This window comes from Vicia villosa, unplaced genomic scaffold, assembly GCF_029867415.1.
Source record: "Vicia villosa cultivar HV-30 ecotype Madison, WI unplaced genomic scaffold, Vvil1.0 ctg.000493F_1_1, whole genome shotgun sequence".
Taxonomy (NCBI): Eukaryota; Viridiplantae; Streptophyta; class Magnoliopsida; order Fabales; family Fabaceae; genus Vicia; species Vicia villosa.
The window spans coordinates 707,501-727,035 of NW_026705238.1; the positions used below are offsets into that span (position 1 = coordinate 707,501).

Below are 19,535 nucleotides of genomic sequence, written 5' to 3' on the forward strand. Positions count from 1 at the left end.
TCAAATATGCTTAGCGAAAGTGAAACCAAAGAACAAGTGCTCAGAAGTTTCAGATAAGACATTATAGAGAGAGCATTTAGAAGGAAACGAAAAACCTCACAAGTTGATATTCTCATAAGTGGGAATTCTGCTGTGCATGAGTCTCCAAACAAGCATTGAATGTGAGAGAGCAGTATCTTTGTTCGAAGGAGATGAGACCACTTATCATCAGGATTGAAATTCATGATCAAATTATAAGCATGCTTGATAATGAGATTGCCATTTTCCACATTTTCCAAGCCAAAGAGTTTTCAATTTCCATCTCAGAAATAGAAAAATGAGAGATGGTTGACAAGAGATTAGGTCGAGCCAGAAGGATGCTGCTATTAAAGGACCAAGTGTTATTTGTCCAGCAGTCAGCAATTTTTGAAGTGAGGCCAGAGTGAAACTTATCAAGAATTTTGTATTTGAATGCAAGAGTTTCACCTGCCCAATTATCCAACCAAAAATTTATTTTTCTACCATTGTCAATAATCCTTGATACCCTTCCGTAAGGACGATTTGATGGAATATTCGATGTTTTTGTTGTTTCTTCTCACTCTAGCTTCCAGAAGAGAAGTCCAAGATTGAGTGTTGTTAATAAACCGCCAGCAAAGATGAAGGTTAATAACGATATTATAATGGTGCAAAAAAATAATACCAAGACCTCCCTATTTAACTTTTTTCACCACTTTTTCCAAGCAACTGTAGCGAGCTTCTTCTTCTCCACATTCTCACTCCAAATGAAATTTCTCATCCAAATGTCAAGATGTGGAGTAAGTTATAATACAAATTTGAAATTCTCAAATTTGTTAAATATGATACACAAATACTCACATAATAGAGACTAATAAAATACGATAAAGTTGTGAAATGAAACATGAAATAATTTAATATTTATTTGATTATATTAGTGTTAATATTTAATACATAAATATTGAATAATAATATAAGATAAAATGTAGGAGATTGGACAACTCAATATGTTATTTTTGAATGAAACTACAAAAATATTAGCATAATTTTTAAAATGTATAGTTATGCAGATGAAACGGAGTAACTACTGCCCATACAAACTACGCATAATGAGTAGCGAGCTTTTTATACCACAAATTGATCAATACCATATAAGTTATTAGATATATACCATTCATGCTATATTTCATATAGAACTAGCCTTTATTTGTTAATTCTTTGTTTTCAACTTTATATATTCTTCATTCAATTCAATCAGCTTAAGAAAAAAAACATACTAAATAATAGGAAAAATAATAACACATAATGTTTGTTATAAAAATGAAAATGCAAACTTCAAAAATAATATTAAATCTAAGACCAAATATGATTAACACAACACATAGAAAAAAAATTAGGGTTTACGTGAAAATTGGGGGAAAATCAATTTAAACGATAAATAAAATAAGAAAACTACCAAAAGAAATCAGAGACAAGTAACCGTTGACAGTAACTCTAGCTCAATAGAGACAACTTTCGACACATGTAACACAAGCAAGCTGTCACAATTTTCTGTTTTAAGAAAATTAGTCGGTTAATGCTTTCCCGACTATATAAATAGCTCTCTCATCTCATTTAACCTTAATTCACTCTTAGTAACAATGTCTCTTCTCAATTTGTCCTAAATTCTCTTCTAATTTTCTCAAATTGCAAATAACTTGTAATTCAAGTTATATATAAAAAAAAGTATTCTCTCCTACAATATGTATTTATTTGCACTAACATCAACTCCTTGTCCTCAATTTTTTAAATAAAAATATATTCTATTTATTTTATGGATCATGGATTGTACTCCATCTCTCAATGCATGCATATTGTAGAACAATAGTCCCCCCATATTTTTCTTATAATAAGTTTATTTATTAATTACTCCAAAGAGTATTTGATCATCAAACATGAGGATAGGTAGAGTTTATAGATTACATATTCATTTATTTTTCACCATACTTTTTCAAACATAAGGACTTTCTTTATTGAAAATCCAACTAAATTTGGGTCTTATCTTTTGCACCCGTTCATCAGCACGCTCTTGTAACCTTCTAATCCTGGATACATGTCCACACACGACCTCTTGCGCATGTTTTCCCTCACTCGTTAAACCCTCAATCTTCTCCAATCTCCATTGCCTAATCAAGAACTCCAGATTATCAATGTAGTCACTAACCGTGTAGACACCAATGCGTTGTGCCACAGCTGAGAAATGACTAAAGAGGTGTGGGTCTCGTCCATCATGCATCAAGTGTCCGGGCATCGTTATGTTACCACTCAATATTTTTGATATGGCTACCATCGTCTCTGTGGGGTCTACTTCTAGAAGTTTCTCCACCATCCTTTCATATGCAATCTCGTGGCGCTTCTCATCTGCCGCAATCGTGCCACATATGCATGAAAGCACTGAATCGCCTCTTTCCTTTGCCAATCGAGCCAGACAACCGTCTGACACAAAAGTGGCTCGCTCTTGAAAAGATGTATAAACAAAGCCCATATATGGGTTGTTTTCAGTTCCTATATCCTACACCACAAACAATCAATTTATTTAATAGTTCAACACACAAGTATATACTAAAATGATTTAGCTAGTGTGTAAGCAAATATCAAAAACATTACCATGCCAGCTCCAATCAAGTATTGGATAGTTTTTTCGACCATTTGCATATCAACTCGACCAGTGAGATAGAGATATGTTTTGAGCAAATCTCCATGTCTATTCTCCTCAGCAGTCCATGAGCGTGACCATATAGCCCATGGATGGTTGCTTGAACCAGTCTCATCTGCAACCCCACCATCGAAGTTGTTTATATATGATTGATATGTAGGCAATGCTTCTTCAGTGATCATGTTACCCACCAAAACTGCCAAATATTCATCTGGAAGCCCCGCTGTTCGATCCCTTAATTCCTTCACTTGATCCATGAATTCATCATATGGTAATGTTGAGTTTGGCAAGAAATCATGTGGCTGCCAGCATTCCTCAACGGGTTTGGCAAGTGGCAGTATATTTTGTGATACCCAACTCTCTAATGACTTGAAAATTTCTTTCTTCTCTGGAGGCATTGAGTGTATTTTTTTGGCTTTTAGAATTGTTTTGGATGGAGCATTTAGGTTGCACTGTGTTGGAGTCCAAGAATGTGGTGCTCCTACTTGACTGCACATTGCCATCAACATGGTTTGCTACTATTCTTTTGTTATTATTGATTAGAGAAAATAACTTTTGTTGAAACTAGTGAACCAAGCCACCCTTTATATATACACTCATTTTGTCTTATAATGGTATGTTTTTCTCTTTCTTTCTTTAACATAACTTCATTTGCACATGTTCTTTTGATGAATTAATTATACGGTAGTACATTAGTAGATATGTATTCTTAATTTTTGTTTTCAATAAATTTCTGTTTTTGTTTTAAGTGGATTAATGAGATATTATGGGTTTCAACCTCCTCCACTGCTATCATATGTTCCACAACTACTATCTAAGCTAAATTAACTCTGACTTCAGTCTATCAATGTGATTGAATTAATTACAATTTACATGTACAATAGTATCTCTGTCTCATAAAGATTTTTTAACCTTACTAATTACATGACTCCGATTTAAATTGTAGGACATAAATTCTTCGCCAACTTTTTACATTTTAAAAACGTCATCTTAGCAAAAACAAAACAAAAAAACAAAACAAAACAAAAAAACAAAACAAAATATAAATATTTTTTTTTTTTCATTTTTAACATAAATTTTTTTATTTTTTCAAAATTATATATTTTAACTACTATTATTATGCACATTCTCCTAAAATATTTTATTCCACTTTTTATATTTATGATGATGAGAAATATATTAATGATTAATAATAGACTACAAAAAAGATGCTCTGCAGCGACGTGGATTTGTTGAAAGTATTTTTGGGTAAATATTTTCGGTAATATATCGTATCCACAGGGATTGGTTAATATCACTGCCGTTCTATAGTTGTTTATTTTGAGTTAGGAAAATTGAGTTTGGTTTGTTTTATACTTCTAATATCAAAAGCAAATAATAAAATAAAAGCAAGTAAAAGACTTTGTGTTAACAATTAAAGAAAGATGTTGAGCCTTTAGGGTTCATCAACCTAATCCTATACAATTATTAATTATTCACAATAGAACAATCCTTTGAATCATTATCTTCACTTATCCTCAAATAAGATTCCATGTCTGCAAATCAAATTAGATAACTTTTACCGGTATGAGATTCGATCTCTCCAAATATCAATAACGATAATAGTAATTAAGAACGATAATTATGAAAACCCAATTACAATTCCATCTCTGCAAATTGCAATTGAATCAATATAGTAACCTAGGGCAAAAGTTAAATCCTTTCTTTCGATCAAAGATTCAACGATAATTTAAGAATAAAAACAAGGTTTCTTATTGATAATGAATTCAAATAATTGTTCACAGGAATTAATCAATGGTATTGTATATTCATAGGTTAACTACTACCTTAGACTCAACAAGAGGGATTTAGTTCTCCATAGACATGAAGAACACACAAAGATTAATGGAAGAATTCATCTTCATCAAAGGAATGTCTTCGCTTGATAGAGAATTGGTTTTCTATTGATGATTGTGGCTGCACCTTCAGATTCCTCTCCTAATTTTGCTCTTCACAAAAAGTTGTTTTTCTCTTGGAAGCTAGGGCTTTTAAATAGAAGTTTTGGGCTTTTAACGCCGAGGCCGCGGCGCGGCAACGGATGTGCGCGGCGCGATCACAAACAGAGACTTTGGCGCGGCGCTGGCTAGAACTCCCGCGGCGCGCCCTTGTCAAACTTCATCTTTTTTGCTTTGCCTTTGAGACTTCCAGCTTTCTTTCCTCTTCATGTTTTCCTAAAGCTCCAGTTCAACTCTAAACCTGCATCAATAATACCCACAAGTGATTCGATTTGCTTTACACATGAACTGAACCTTTTCAATTCAATTCTCACTAAAAACCTATGGATCCATCACAATTTGCATTAGTTTAGAGAAGAAATCACTTATATTAACACATGAATTTACCATTAATTTACTCCTAACAAACTCTCCCCAACTTAGAGTTTTGTTTGTCCCTAAACAAAATTACTTACCTCCAGCAAAGTCTACCGACAATCATGCAACAGGTTTTTCAAAAAGTTTTTCTCAAGTGGTTCAATACAGTAACTAAGTCAAATACTCCTCTTCTACCTGCAAACTCAGAATATACACATGAAACAAACTTTGAAAGCAAATTACCTCCAGAAGTTCAAAACACTACACAATTGGAATTGAATCAGCACTAATCACTCTTATCAGAAAATATGATGACTCAAAGAGGGGTTAAACACTCATCCAAACAATTAAATCAACAAAAATCCATATCATACGTTCACCAAATTGCTAGCATCAAGTACTGTGGAATCTGAGAATCAGAAGGTCTTTCTATGGTTGTAATGTGGTTTAGATTCAAAGAAAAGAAGATAATCAAGGGTTGTTCCTAATATAGGGAAGCATCCAATTCATAACTTATTTCTTTTTCTCTAAAACTCTAATTCCTTTACCTGTCCATCTTTTTTCTCATTCATTCGTAGCTTGATTCTTCTTTTTCACTTTTTCTTTTTTTTCAACAATCTTTATATTCAAACGTTGTTATTTTTTCAAGCTACGACTTCTTTTATCTTTCACCGATTACCATAAGTACTTACTCTTCTTTTGAATGTGACTCTCCCCAACTTGGAGATCAACCTGTATTCAGATTATATGAATGCTCCCCTACTTTCTAAAAAAGGTTAAAGAGAAAACACATCACCAAATTTTATGGTTGATGGTCCTGAACAAAACTTTTATTGATATCAATACTCACCAGGTATTTTCCTTGGTGCATATTATGATGCTTATCTTGACCTCAGGCTCAAAGAATGGTTAGCAAAAGATCACACTCTCACAGAAGAAAATAAGTTTTACGTTAGAATAGGCTAAAAGAACTCTCAGATTCAAACAAGTGCCTAAATCACTTTCACAGATTTCCACAAACGATGCAACAACCGGTTTAGCATGATACGAACAAGTCAAAATAATTGATGGTCTCCTGCATATAGTAAACAATGGAAAGCTTCCCTCACAATGGTTAAGGCTAAGCTGATCCAATAAACAATGTACCATAAAGAACTTCTGGCAGTATTTACTAACAACCTAAATTTCATGCACACATTAGGAGCTTGAGTTCGAAAATTCATACCTGCTTTGTCACTTTATTGAAAAAGAGAGTGAAACTGAAAAATTTTGAACATTCACTTCCTACCACTTTCATACATGTTGCTTCATTGTTGACACTTTGCTTGAGATTCCCACTTTGTTATGGGACTACTTACTCTAACTGGGAGTACATAATTAAATAAAAACAGAAAATTTGAACAATTCAAAAAAAATAAATAGCTCCACCCCCAAACTTGAACTAAACATTGACCTCAATGTTTCGTAACAAATCCGAGAGGGTGACTTACAAAGAGTAACGCAATATCAATTGCTGCCTCCTAGCTTTCACCAGACGGGTTCCCTGATTATTTCCTGAAATAAAAACTAAACAAAACAAAACATTAGAAGTGTGGGTTACCTCCCACAAAGTTCTTCGTTTAACATCGCATGGCTCGACGGTTCATGCTTTCAAGGAACTAAAAATTGTGCATGTTGCTCCACTCCCCCGAAGAAATCTTTTAACCGTTTTCCATTAACGGTTCTCCTTTCTTTTGTCAGTGGATTCTCTACCATAATGGCACCGTGGTCGCATATATCTTTTACTATCAATGGTCCAGACCATTTTGTTGTTGCTTTACCCGAGAGATATCTTAGTTTTGAGTTGCACAGGAGTACCTTTTGTCCCACTTGGAAGTAGCTCGGAGGTTGATTTTTGTCTTCCTTGGTTGTTCCCTCAGTTGTATCGATTTGGAAGATATCACTCTTGTTCTTAAGATGCTTCTTGGCCTTGAACAGATTAAATTTTACCTCTTCATCTTGCACCCTTATTTTCATGATCCCTTCATCCAGATCAATCATCATTCGAGCGGTTTTCATGAATGGTCTTCCTAGAATCACAGGTACCTCATGATCTTCTTCCATGTCAACCACCACAAAGTCTACCGGGAAAAAGAATTTGTCTACTTTAATAAGCAGATCCTGAATCACTCCATAGGGTGAAGTGAGAGACTTGTCGGCCAATTGTAAAGTCATGCTAGTGGGCTTCATCACAATATTCCCTAGCTTCTTGACAATAGATAAAGGGATTAGGTTGATGCTCGATCCCAGATCAATTAACCCATCGCCAGTGAAATTACCTCCAATATTTAATGGTAAGGTTACTCGCCCCGGATCGGATTCCTTTCTTGGAGTAGTTCTTTGGATTATAGCACTACATTGAGCATCAAGCACCACAGTTTCTTCATCTATGCATCCCTTTTTCTTTGTGAGCATTTTCTTCATAAATTTAGCATATTTGGGCATTTGCTCTAATGCTTCGGCAAATGGTATGTTTATATGGAGTTGCTTGAAGATGCTCATAAACCTGTTATATTGCCTGGCATTGTCTGACTTTGACGGAGCGTGGGGGTATGGTAGATGTTGGCTTGGTATCACAGGATCTACCTTCTTTTTCTTAGAACTTTTTCTTTTCCCTGTCATCCCTCTTTCTTTCTTGGTCTCATCTATTTCTCCTTCAACATCTTTGCTCATGGTGCTCACTATGATTTCATTCTCCTCATCTTCCGCAGCCTGATTATTATCCTCTTTCTCGGTATCATTGATTTCAACTTCTTTCTCAGCGCCTTTCTGACTGGTTCTAGTTACCACTGCGTTACAATACTCTTTAGGATTATCTTGAGTGTTGGCGGAGAATGTTGCCTTTGATTGAGTGGCTGCAATTTGTTTAGCCAATTGACCCACTTGAGTTTCCAGATTTTTAATTGCAGCTTCGTGGTTCTTCTGATTTGTTATTGACGTTTGAATGAACTGATTCACGGTCTCCTCCAACTTGGATTGTCCTCCTTGTTGCTGTTGTGGTGGTTGAGTGTATGGTTGAAATGCTTGTTGTTGATACCCTTGATTTGGTGGCCTTTGTTGGTATCCCTGGTTGTTATGTCTCGGTGGGTACCCTTGTTGGTATGGGTGATTTTGGTATTGATTCTGCCTTGGTCCTTGAGTGTTGTTCATGTAGTTTACTTCTTCTTCTAGGACTGGTGGACAGAATCCTGTTTGATGATTGCCCTTGCACAATTCACACTTCGCAATTTGATACGAATTGGATATCCCGTTCAGCTCCTTAAGTTGTTGTGGTAGTTTGGACATTTGTTGTGTCAAAATTTCCACTTGTGAAGTTAGTAATTTATTCTGGGCAAGTAGAGCATCACTGTTGTTCAGCTCCAACATTCCGGGTTTCTTATCTCTTATTGTTCGATCATGATTGCCTTGACGATCATTTAGAGCCATTCGCTCTATTATCTGAGTAGCTTCTTCAGGTGTTTTGGACATGAGAGAACCACCAGCTGTGGCGTCCAAAAGTGTCTTGTTTGTAGCTGTGAGACCGTTACGGAACATATGGATTTGATCGACGTCTGTAAAGTCGTGTCCTTTGCACTTTCTCAACATAGCTTTATACCTTTCCCATGCTTCATTTAAAGATTCATTACTACCTTGAGAAAATACTGCTATTGCTGTTTTTGCTTCGAAGAATCGGTTTTGAGAGTAAAACCTTTCCAGAAATTTTTCTTCCAATGTGTTCCAATTAGTCATCACTGCTTCGGGTTGATCCAGATACCAATCTTTTGCCTTAGATAGCAAAGAGTGTGGGAACAACCTCTTAAATAATGCTTCCTCATCAGCTTGAGCGACACCCGTAGTACCTGCTAACTCATAGAATCGAGTAAGATGCGTGTACGGGTCTTCATGGTCCAATCCGGCGAAAGGACTTGCACAAATCAATTGTATGATACCGGTCTTCAGTTCTGTCGGTCGCCCGTTGGCGGCAGTTCTAGCGAACTGAGGATTGAGTCTTGGACTATTAGCACATGGACCATTAGCAGCCATGTTGACAACAGTAGGTTGTATAAAAACTTCCGGTTCTTCCTCCGTGAATAGTTTGTGAAAGAAGAATCCTTCTTGCGACTCGTCAATGGTTTCAAGTTGTTGTGACGATGTCGCGGTTGCGTTGTCTCTTGCTTTTGCTATGTTTGCTCTTCTTCGTGCTTTGCTATTTAACCTCCTAGCGGTCCTTTCGATCTCGGGATCAAAAAGAAGTTGATCGCTAGAAACTCTGCTGCGCATACACGATCTTCTGCAAAAACTAGCAAACACGTGAAACAACCAAATAGAGAAAATAAAACTTAAAACTCAAAATAAGAACTATTGCAATGCGTGCAATATTGACACCAATCCCCGGCAACGGCGCCAATTTGTTGAAAGTATTTTTGGGTAAATATTTTCGGTAATATATCGTATCCACAGGGATTGGTTAATATCACTGCCGTTCTATAGTTGTTTATTTTGAGTTAGGAAAATTGAGTTTGGTTTGTTTTATACTTCTAATATCAAAAGCAAATAATAAAATAAAAGCAAGTAAAAGACTTTGTGTTAACAATTAAAGAAAGATGTTGAGCCTTTAGGGTTCATCAACCTAATCCTATACAATTATTAATTATTCACAATAGAACAATCCTTTGAATCATTATCTTCACTTATCCTCAAATAAGATTCCATGTCTGCAAATCAAATTAGATAACTTTTACCGGTATGAGATTCTATCTCTCCAAATATCAATAACGATAATAGTAATTAAGAACGATAATTATGAAAACCCAATTACAATTCCATCTCTGCAAATTGCAATTGAATCAATATAGTAACCTAGGGCAAAAGTTAAATCCTTTCTTTCGATCAAAGATTCAACGATAATTTAAGAATAAAAACAAGGTTTCTTATTGATAATGAATTCAAATAATTGTTCACAGGAATTAATCAATGGTATTGTATATTCATAGGTTAACTACTACCTTAGACTCAACAAGAGGGATTTAGTTCTCCATAGACATGAAGAACACACAAAGATTAATGGAAGAATTCATCTTCATCAAAGGAATGTCTTCGCTTGATAGAGAATTGGTTTTCTATTGATGATTGTGGCTGCACCTTCAGATTCCTCTCCTAATTTTGCTCTTCACAAAAAGTTGTTTTTCTCTTGGAAGCTAGGGCTTTTAAATAGAAGTTTTGGGCTTTTAACGCCGAGGCCGCGGCGCGGCAACGGATGTGCGCGGCGCGATCACAAACAGAGACTTTGGCGCGGCGCTGGCTAGAACTCCCGCGGCGCGCCCTTGTCAAACTTCATCTTTTTTGCTTTGCCTTTGAGACTTCCAGCTTTCTTTCCTCTTCATGTTTTCCTAAAGCTCCAGTTCAACTCTAAACCTGCATCAATAATACCCACAAGTGATTCGATTTGCTTTACACATGAACTGAACCTTTTCAATTCAATTCTCACTAAAAACCTATGGATCCATCACAATTTGCATTAGTTTAGAGAAGAAATCACTTATATTAACACATGAATTTACCATTAATTTACTCCTAACAGGATACTACGTCGCAACATGCAATATCACGTCACAACAAAAAACTAGCGACGTGGGCAAACACGTCGCAGGAGCACAAGTGGCAACTATGTAGCGACGTGGAGACCACGTCAGAAGGTAGCGACGTGACTCCAACGTCGCAATAAAGAAACATGGGAAACATCTCCCTGCACGCAGACCAGGTGTGGCAGGTGTGGGGAAGTGTGATTTTGACCATAGTAGCGACGTGGTTTTCACTTCTCCCGACCTCACCTCCATCAATACAAACCCAGAACCACACATAATCAACGAACCCTATTGATCCAAACCCCAAATCTCATGAACCCTAACCTAGATAAGAACCCTAACCTTGAATTGAAACCTTAAACTCCCAAATTCCCAGAAAACACACAACAATCAAACGATATTAACATGCAATCGGATCTCTTAAGCTAAGTTGAAGATTCGGTTACCTTTTGTTCTTGAGTTTTGGATCGTGTAAGCTCCGACTCCTCTTCTAATCCTCTTCTTCTTTTTTCTTTTCGCAGGTGAAAACGAAGATCCAAGTTCTTAGGGTTTGTGTTCGCGGCGCAAGAAGTCTTCCAGAAAATTCTCCGACCCCTTCTTCTAACTTCTTCTTTCTGATTTATAGGCTAGGTTTAGGTTAAATTTTAGAAAGATTAGATTTAGATTATTAGGTTTTGATTTGATTCGTTTAATTTTGTAAATTGATTGATTCAGATTGTAATGAAAATTATATTTGATTTTATTCGAGTTTAATTTCGTTTTAAGTTTGATTTGGTCCTCAGATTTGATTATGATTGAGATCTGATTGAAGATTTGATTGAGTTTGATTTGCTCTGAAATTGTTTGATTCATGGGCCTGGGCGAAAAAGATTGGAGCTAGGGTTTCTGTTGATATTGCAGCGGCGCTGAAGGAATGTGGGAGATGATGAACAGGATTCGGGTCACCTTGACCCGGTCCAACACCATTGACCCATACGGGAACAATCCAATACCCCAGTTGACCCAATTCTCGCTAGTCCATTTGGCCCACGTGGAATGATCCATTAACCTTACCCAATTTATTAACTAATCACTCCGTTAATTGACCAATGTTAATAGTAACAATAATAATTAAAGGTAGTAATGATACTCTTAATAATAACCTAATGTCTATTAATACTAAGATAAATCCTAATGCTCGACACAAATGATAATTATCAACAAGTAACAAAAAAACCTGATTAAAATTAATATAAGCATCCCAACATAATTTAACTCCTATTTATACATTAAAGGTTAATAACAATTCAAATGGTAATTTAGAAATGAATAAATAATTAAGTTATAGTGTTAGACAGTATAGCTAAAATATGAATGTTAAAATGGAAGAAATGTAATATAATACCCAAAAAAGATAAAACTAGAGGGATAAATGGGCCAAATATTTGGGCCTAAATACCTGGTAATTATACACCTAAATTTGATCAAAGGTTTCATAAGAGGTTGGGTTTAACAATAGATATGTTAAACCCCATGACTCTTAATTTTAATCCCTTGAATAAATTAACAAGCGTGAATCGTATCGGGTAAATTTTGGGGTATGACACTGTGTGTGGCACAATCATGTGGTTAAGTTCAGATATTTATCTTGTAAATAAGTGGTCTAATTCATTTTAACAAGGCTCGCACTCTCTAGGATTATTAACCACGCAGTTAAAAATAAAAAATAAAGACAGAATTAAAAGTTCTTACGCTATTACAATAAACACCTGTGGGCAGAAAAATAAAGGCAAGAAAGTAAAGGCGAAAACTAAAAACCTAAATCTATTACAATAAACACATGCAGATGAATAGAGGCAAAATAATAGAAACCCCTAACTATTACAAGACTTTGGGGCAGTTACAATATAGAGGAAGAATTGGGCGCGAAAATAAAAGCAGGATAAAATTGAAAGGAGAGCGAAAAGACAACAAAAAGGTTTTTTAGAAAACAAGGCTAACAAACCTAAAATTAAATTAATTAGCCTAAAAATAAATTAATTAGCCTAAAATAATTATTAGCCTAAAAATAAATTAAATAGCCTAAAATAAATATTAGCCTAAAAATAAATTAATTAGCCTAAAAATAAATATTAGCCTGAAAACTCTAATGGTTAAAAAGCTTACTGACAACATTCACCTAAGGAAAATCTACAGTTAATGGGCAACCCCTACCTAATAGGGTTTTTAGGATTTAAAGAAATTAAATTAATTAGATAAAAAACTTAATTACTAAGTTAATTCTAAACCTAAAATTAAATTAAAAAATCTAAAATTAAATTAAAAAAATCTAATTACTAAGTTAATTATAAACCTAAAATAAAATTAAAAAAATCTAATTACTAAGTTAATTATAAACTTAAAATTAATTGATGTTAAGTTTACCTAAAAATAAGGTTAATAGTTAATAGGGGAAAATTGAGATTTTACCAAGGTTATCAAGGGAAGTGGCAAGTGGCTGCTCCTCTTTGCCCAAAAGAAGTACCTGCAAAAATAGGGTAATAATAATAATAATAATAATAATAATAATAATAATAATAATAATAATAGTAATAACACAATAAAAGAATTGGGGTTTAAAAAATTAAATTATGAACAAAATTTCGAATAACCTTGATTTGGCCAAATACCAAAAGGTTTTTGGCCAAATACGAATAACCTTGATTTGGAAAAAAGCCAAAAGACTTTTTGGCCAAATACGAATAACCTCCTTGAGGTCAAGGGATAAAGCTCCTTCCAGTTGGTCAATCCATAGGAAACCTGTTCATAAACCATGCAATGTTACGGTTAAGAAAACAAATGGAAAAATAGAAAAGTGATCAAAATAAAATAAAAAAATATAAAAACCTGATCATAAATCAAATAAAATAAGATAACGAAGCTACACATTTTTTGAGATTTTTTTGAAAATATGAAAATAGAAATTAAATCAAATAAAATAGAAAAACGAGGAATTTGCGATTTTTAGGGTCGAAATCCTTTAGAATAGGAGTATTGTTCTACGATTTTTTCTGAACTTCTGGAAAAAACTCGGAGCAAATCGAAACAGTAGTTTCAGAATTCGACTGATAGGCTGGAAAATTTATTACTGTGCTGCAACCGGAATTGCAATCTTGAAGAAGGAGAAGTAGGAGAAAATATTTTTTTGTTTTTGTGATAAGAGAGAGAGTCTTGTGTCCTAACAATGGCGCCTCTTGCTTTGGGCATTAGAGCTTCGATCCAATGGCTCAAACCTGACCTAATCGATGCCAAAAACTTAACCATGCCATTAGTTCATAGTAAAATATGATAACAAGCAAGAAATCAGAATTGAAAAATACATATGAAGTTGTTAACAATGGACTACGAGTTCCACATGTGAGCAAGGCTTACATACCATATGGATTTACCTTTTGATATTCCAGGAAGAGAATGGAACGTTTATCTGCCCTTGGATTGGCCTAAAACAAATAACACGAGTTTGCCCTAGTTTCTTGTATTTTTGAAAGCTTGGAGAATGGTTTTTTTTAGGCTCAGAATTCGTGTCCTAATGCTGAAGGAATTGTGGTTATATAGTGGGAGAGATTAGGGTTGAGAATTAACTTGGATATGGACTGATTTGTGAGAGAAAAATTGTGAAAATATTTGATTGAAACTTGTAGGGGTGTAATCGGATCGGTTTGGACCGGTTTTGGGTCAAAAAAAGCTCTGAACCGATAATATCTTCATCGATTTGGTTTGGTTCGGTTGTTAACATTTTTTAAAAATGAAATCGAACCAAACTAACCGGTTTGGTTTAGTTTGATTTGGTTCGATTGATCGGTTTTCAATGTTTTTTTCAAATATTATATTCATTAATGTATTCTCCATTATCATGTTTTTAGATGTATTATTTTATGCTATTATATTTTAAAATAATATTTTCATGTCATTTATTTCATGCTCTATTTCTCAAACAACTTACAAGTTACTCTTAATCAATATGAAAAGGTGACATAGTTTCATTGCATCATGAAATAAAAATTCACTATAAAATATAAAGTTGACATTTGGCATCAAAATGTTGGAAATAAATTTGAAAGCTTAACAAATAGAACACAAATACACATCAAAACTATTTTGTAACAAGACTAAAAGGAGTTTTGTTGAAGAATAAGAAACCAAAAAAGTAAAAACAAATATGAAAATTAACAAAGAAAACCTGCACACGAATAAGGAGACCATAACATATCATAATGACAATAGTGAGGGCAACATTTGAGGGGGAGGCAAGAGAAGTAGTTTAGTGAAAGCTAGTTTTCGTGACTTATGATTTCTACTTTATATGTTTTGGAGTTTGGTTCTAGATGTGTATTTTGCTAAAAGGAAGAAAGTGAAAACAAAGATGGAGAATGGTTGGACCGATACAAAATTTGAGCTTATTGATGGGTGGAATAAAAGATTTAGAGCGTAATTAGTTCCATTGGTTTGGTTCATCGGTTTGGCGGGTCCTAAAAACTAAAACCGAGAACCGAACCAAACCACATCAATTTTTATTGGTTCGGTTTGGTTTTAGAACCGAACCATCAACAATCGGTTTTATTTCGGTTTAGTTTGATTTGGATTGTCGGTTTAATTGGTTTTTTTTATCCGCTTACACCCCTAGAAACTTGCATCAAATCTTGCTATTTTGGTCCAATCTCTTTTCCATCTCTATTTCAGGTGTTTTAGTGATATATTTGGACACATGTGATTGAAGTTAATTGAAAATCCAATCTTTGATTTAAAACAAATTATTTTGTATTTTATTTAATTTATTAATATTTAAGTGAATAAATCTTCAAGTAAATAAAAATAAATGTCATAAAATAAAATAATTGGTCTAAGAGTCCTTATATGGGCCATGTACACGTTTGAGATTCATTCTTTAGGCCCATTAGTCCAAAAACACCAAATTGTGCAATTAGGGTTTTGTTTTTTCTTGAGAATCGACCAACTTCTAAGCCTCATATCTCCTTCAATTTTTGTCCACAATTTTCTAGGACTTTTTGGAAACCTCAAGATGTCCCCTACAAGCCACTTTGGAACATATTTTGCATTTGAGAATTTTATCCTGATGATATGGCTCCTGACAAAAAATTGCTTTTCGCGAGCTTCCCGAAGGACCTGTAATGTATTGGCTTATATCTCTCAAATGGTGCATTTCTGGCCTTGGCTTGTGAGGGACAAAATTGTAGATAATTCAATTTCCTTCAAGATAGTCTTTGGTTGGGAAATTTTTTAATTTTCCATGTGAGAGTTATGGCTCGTCAAAGTTCAGTTGACTTTCTCCTAAAACCCTAATTTAGAAACTTAGGTTTTTTGATGATTTTGGAGCTTTTCTTGATGAATCATGATCAACCCTTGATCAAATGATGAATGTAACTTCAAAATAAGGATGTTGACCAAAAATCGGGAATTTTGACTGTACTTTGACCGCAGTTGACTTTTAGGTCAAATTAGTCGACTGTTGACCTTCTGAGCTTTTGACTGAGCAATCTTGTGAATTGAAGCTTGAATTTTGTCATAGAGATAGTTTGAAACATAAGAAGTCATATGAAGTCCATTGGAGGTCCTGATTCATCCCTTTTCACCAAGAAATCCAAAACCCTAGTTCAGAAGCCTCTGATTAGGAGGGTGTGCATTCAGTCAAGTCTTGAGCTTTGGTATGAAAATGTGACAGGAAAATTTTGGGGTATGACAACGGGTTATTGTTTAGGCCGAATCCATGTATTCTTTATTTCAAAAGATAAGAATCCTATTTTGGCAAACACCGCATTTTAAGGCGTCATTGAAGAGATTTTGAGATTGATTATGTTACTTTCAAAGTGCCTTTATTTAAATGAAAGTGGGTCTCCAATAACAATGGTGTACAAACCGATGAGTTGGGATTCAAACGGTTTGACCTTGGCAAGATAACTTATAAGACTAAACCATTCATCATGGCTACTTAAGCGAAACAAGATTTTTTTTATGTGAGAGACCATGCAGACTTATTGGAAAGATGGTCAATTGTTATAAAAGGAAAACACATTCCTCATAGTGATGATGAAAGTTTTGATATTGGTGTCACTCCTTCTTAGGCAACACTCCTTCATGTTGAGATTCTCATACTGCTTACATAGACTCTAAAGCTTCACCTTCTTCACTGATGCATTACCGTCGTAGCTTTGTATGAGTGCGTCCCACGCAGCCTTCGCCGTTGTTGAATCAACGATCTTCTTAAATACATTAGTATCTAAACACTAATGGATATAGAAAAATTCCTTTTGATCCTTCTTCCTCCGTTATCTTTGTGTGTTTCTTTGCGCTTCCATAGCATCCGTTGTAACCGGCGTGTAACCATCATTAATGAGATCAAGAACATCTTGAGCGTCAAACAACACACGCGTCTGAATCATCCACTGCTTCCAGCTCTTTCTATCTAATACTGGAAGCTTTGTGTTCAAGCTACCGTTTTCGCCGTTTATCTTAGTTCATGTGCAAACTCACTCAGATCTCACCAACACTTGTGATTCCCAATCCCGCATAATCAAGAAATGTGATTCTGTTTCAATTTTGATCGTAAATTCAATGCAAATTTAAGAAACAAAATCAATCACACATGCCTCACGTACACTCGTATTTCCTTGTGAATCGAACCAGAGCTCTAGATACCAATTTTTGGTACACAAGGTTGAAGATGAAAATGAAGATGAAGATGAAGGAAGAGAGAAGAGAGAACATTAAGTAACTAACTTTCTAACTAACTTCTTAAACATAAGCAATTATAATTCTGTTACACTCTCTCAAAATGAATTCTCATCTAAACTTAAATTTAAAGTTCAATATTTACACTATTAAGCTTAAATGCAACTCAAACTAAATTTAAATACAAATATAAAATTGTGTTGAATTTGAATTACACAACAAAAGTCAGTGGAACATGTATTCATGGTCGTCCTTAAGAAGGCTATAGTGAAAATAAAATATTTCGGAGGTGTTTTTCTTTCCGTTATCATCTCTCAAACAATAACTGTAACACTAAAGGAAAACTACCATAAATAAAATGAGAAACAACATAAAAGAAGTTACAATGAGATTTGAATTAATAAATTAATCTTAATTATAATATGGTTTTCTATGGTTATTTTTGCGTATTGTATTATAACAGTTATATTCTCTTTTTTAAAATAATTTATAATTAAATAAGAGTAAAATTGGAAAAAAAAGAAGAGTCAGCCCAAAAAGGTATATTCCTTTTTGATATAAACTATAGATATAGGATAATCAAGCTGAGTTTAAAGATTACATAGTCATTACTTTTTCACCCTATATTAATTAAAAAAATATTTGTCTACTTTTATAAGGATGCTCTTTATCGAAGATCCAACTAAATTTGGGTCTCATCTTTTGCACTCGCTCATCAGCACGCTCTTGTAGTCTCCTAATTCTGGATACATGACCACACACAACCTCTTGTGCATGTTTTCCCTCACTTGTTAAACCCTCCACCTTCTCCAATCTCCATTTTCTAATCAAAAACTCCATATTATCAATATAGTCGCTAATTGTGTACACACCAATGCGTTGTGCCACGGCAGAGAAATGGCTGAAGAGGTGTGGGTCTTGTCCATCATGCATTAAGTGTCCAGGCATCGTTATGTGACCACTCAATATTTTTGATATGGCTATCATTGTCTCTGTGGGGTCCACTTCTAAAAGTTTTTCCACAATCCTCTCGTATGCAATCTCGTGGCGCTTCTCATCCGCGGCAATGGTACCACATATGCATGAAAGCATTGGGTCGCCTCTTTTCTTAGCCAGGCGAGCCAGACAACCGTCCGACACAAAAGTGGCTCGCTCTTGAAAAGATGTATAAACAAAACCCATATATGGGTTGTTTTCGGTTCCTATATCCTACACCACAAACAATCAATTTAGTATGATAAGATATGATTGAACACATATATAAAAAACAAATGATTCTGCTAGTGTGTAAGTAAAAATCAAATGCATACCATGCCAGCTCCAATCAAGTATTGGATAGTCTTCTCAACCATTTGCATATCAACCCGGCCAGATAGATAGAGATATGTTTTGAGCAAATCTCCATGTCTATTCTCCTCAGCAGTCCAAGAGCGCGACCATATAGCCCATGGATTATCGCTTGCACCAGTCTCATCTGCAACCCCACCATCCAAGTTGTTTAAATATGATTGATATGTAGGCAATGCTTCCTCAGTGATCATGTTACCCACCAAAACTGCAAGATATTCATCTGGAAGCCCAGCCGTTCGAGCCCTTAAGTCGTTCACCTGATCCATAAACTCGTCTGACGGTAATGCTGAGTTTGGCAAGAAATCATGTGGCTGCCAGCATTCTTCAACAGGTTTGGCCAGTGGCAATACATGTTCTGATACCCAACTCTCTAATGACTTGAAGATTTCTTTCTTCTCAGGAGGCATTGAGTGTGTGGTTTTGGCTTTTAGGATTGTTTTGGATGGAGCATTTAGGTTGCACTGTGTTGGAGTCCAACAATGTGGTACTCCTACTTGACTGCACATTGCCATCAACATGGTTTACTATTATTCTTTTGTTATTGATTAGAGAAAACAACTTTTGTTGAAACTAGTGAACCAAGCCACCCTTTATATATACACTCATTTCGTCTATGATTGTAAGTTTTTTCTTTCTTTCTTAACATAACATCATGTTATTTGCATATGTTCTTTTGATGAATTAATTAGACGGTACGATAGTAGATACGCACTCATAAATTTTTGGTTTCAATAAAAATTCTTTTGCTGTTTAGTGGATAAATGAGATATAATGTTGTTGAACTTCCTCCTCTGCTATCATAATTCATATGTTCCACAACTACTATCTGAGATGAAT

General features: G+C 34.8%; 2 protein-coding genes across 2 annotated transcripts; both read right to left on the reverse strand.

The window, feature by feature from the left end:
• Positions 1-1,899: 1,899 nt before the first annotated feature.
• On the reverse strand, positions 1,900-3,229 carry LOC131628962 (stearoyl-[acyl-carrier-protein] 9-desaturase 6, chloroplastic-like). The gene is made up of 2 exons (XM_058899772.1): positions 2,641-3,229; positions 1,900-2,545 (listed from the first exon to the last, which is right to left on the reverse strand). Exons 1-2 carry the CDS (start codon positions 3,196-3,198, stop codon positions 1,985-1,987), a joined length of 1,119 nt encoding a protein of 372 aa, XP_058755755.1. The 5' UTR covers positions 3,199-3,229; the 3' UTR covers positions 1,900-1,984.
• Positions 3,230-17,896: 14,667 nt separating this feature from the next.
• Positions 17,897-19,304, reverse strand: LOC131628935 (stearoyl-[acyl-carrier-protein] 9-desaturase 6, chloroplastic-like). Its single transcript, XM_058899747.1, has 2 exons — positions 18,659-19,304; positions 17,897-18,557 (listed from the first exon to the last, which is right to left on the reverse strand). Exons 1-2 carry the CDS (start codon positions 19,214-19,216, stop codon positions 17,979-17,981), a joined length of 1,137 nt encoding a protein of 378 aa, XP_058755730.1. The 5' UTR covers positions 19,217-19,304; the 3' UTR covers positions 17,897-17,978.
• Between the last annotated feature and the right edge of the window lie 231 nt (positions 19,305-19,535).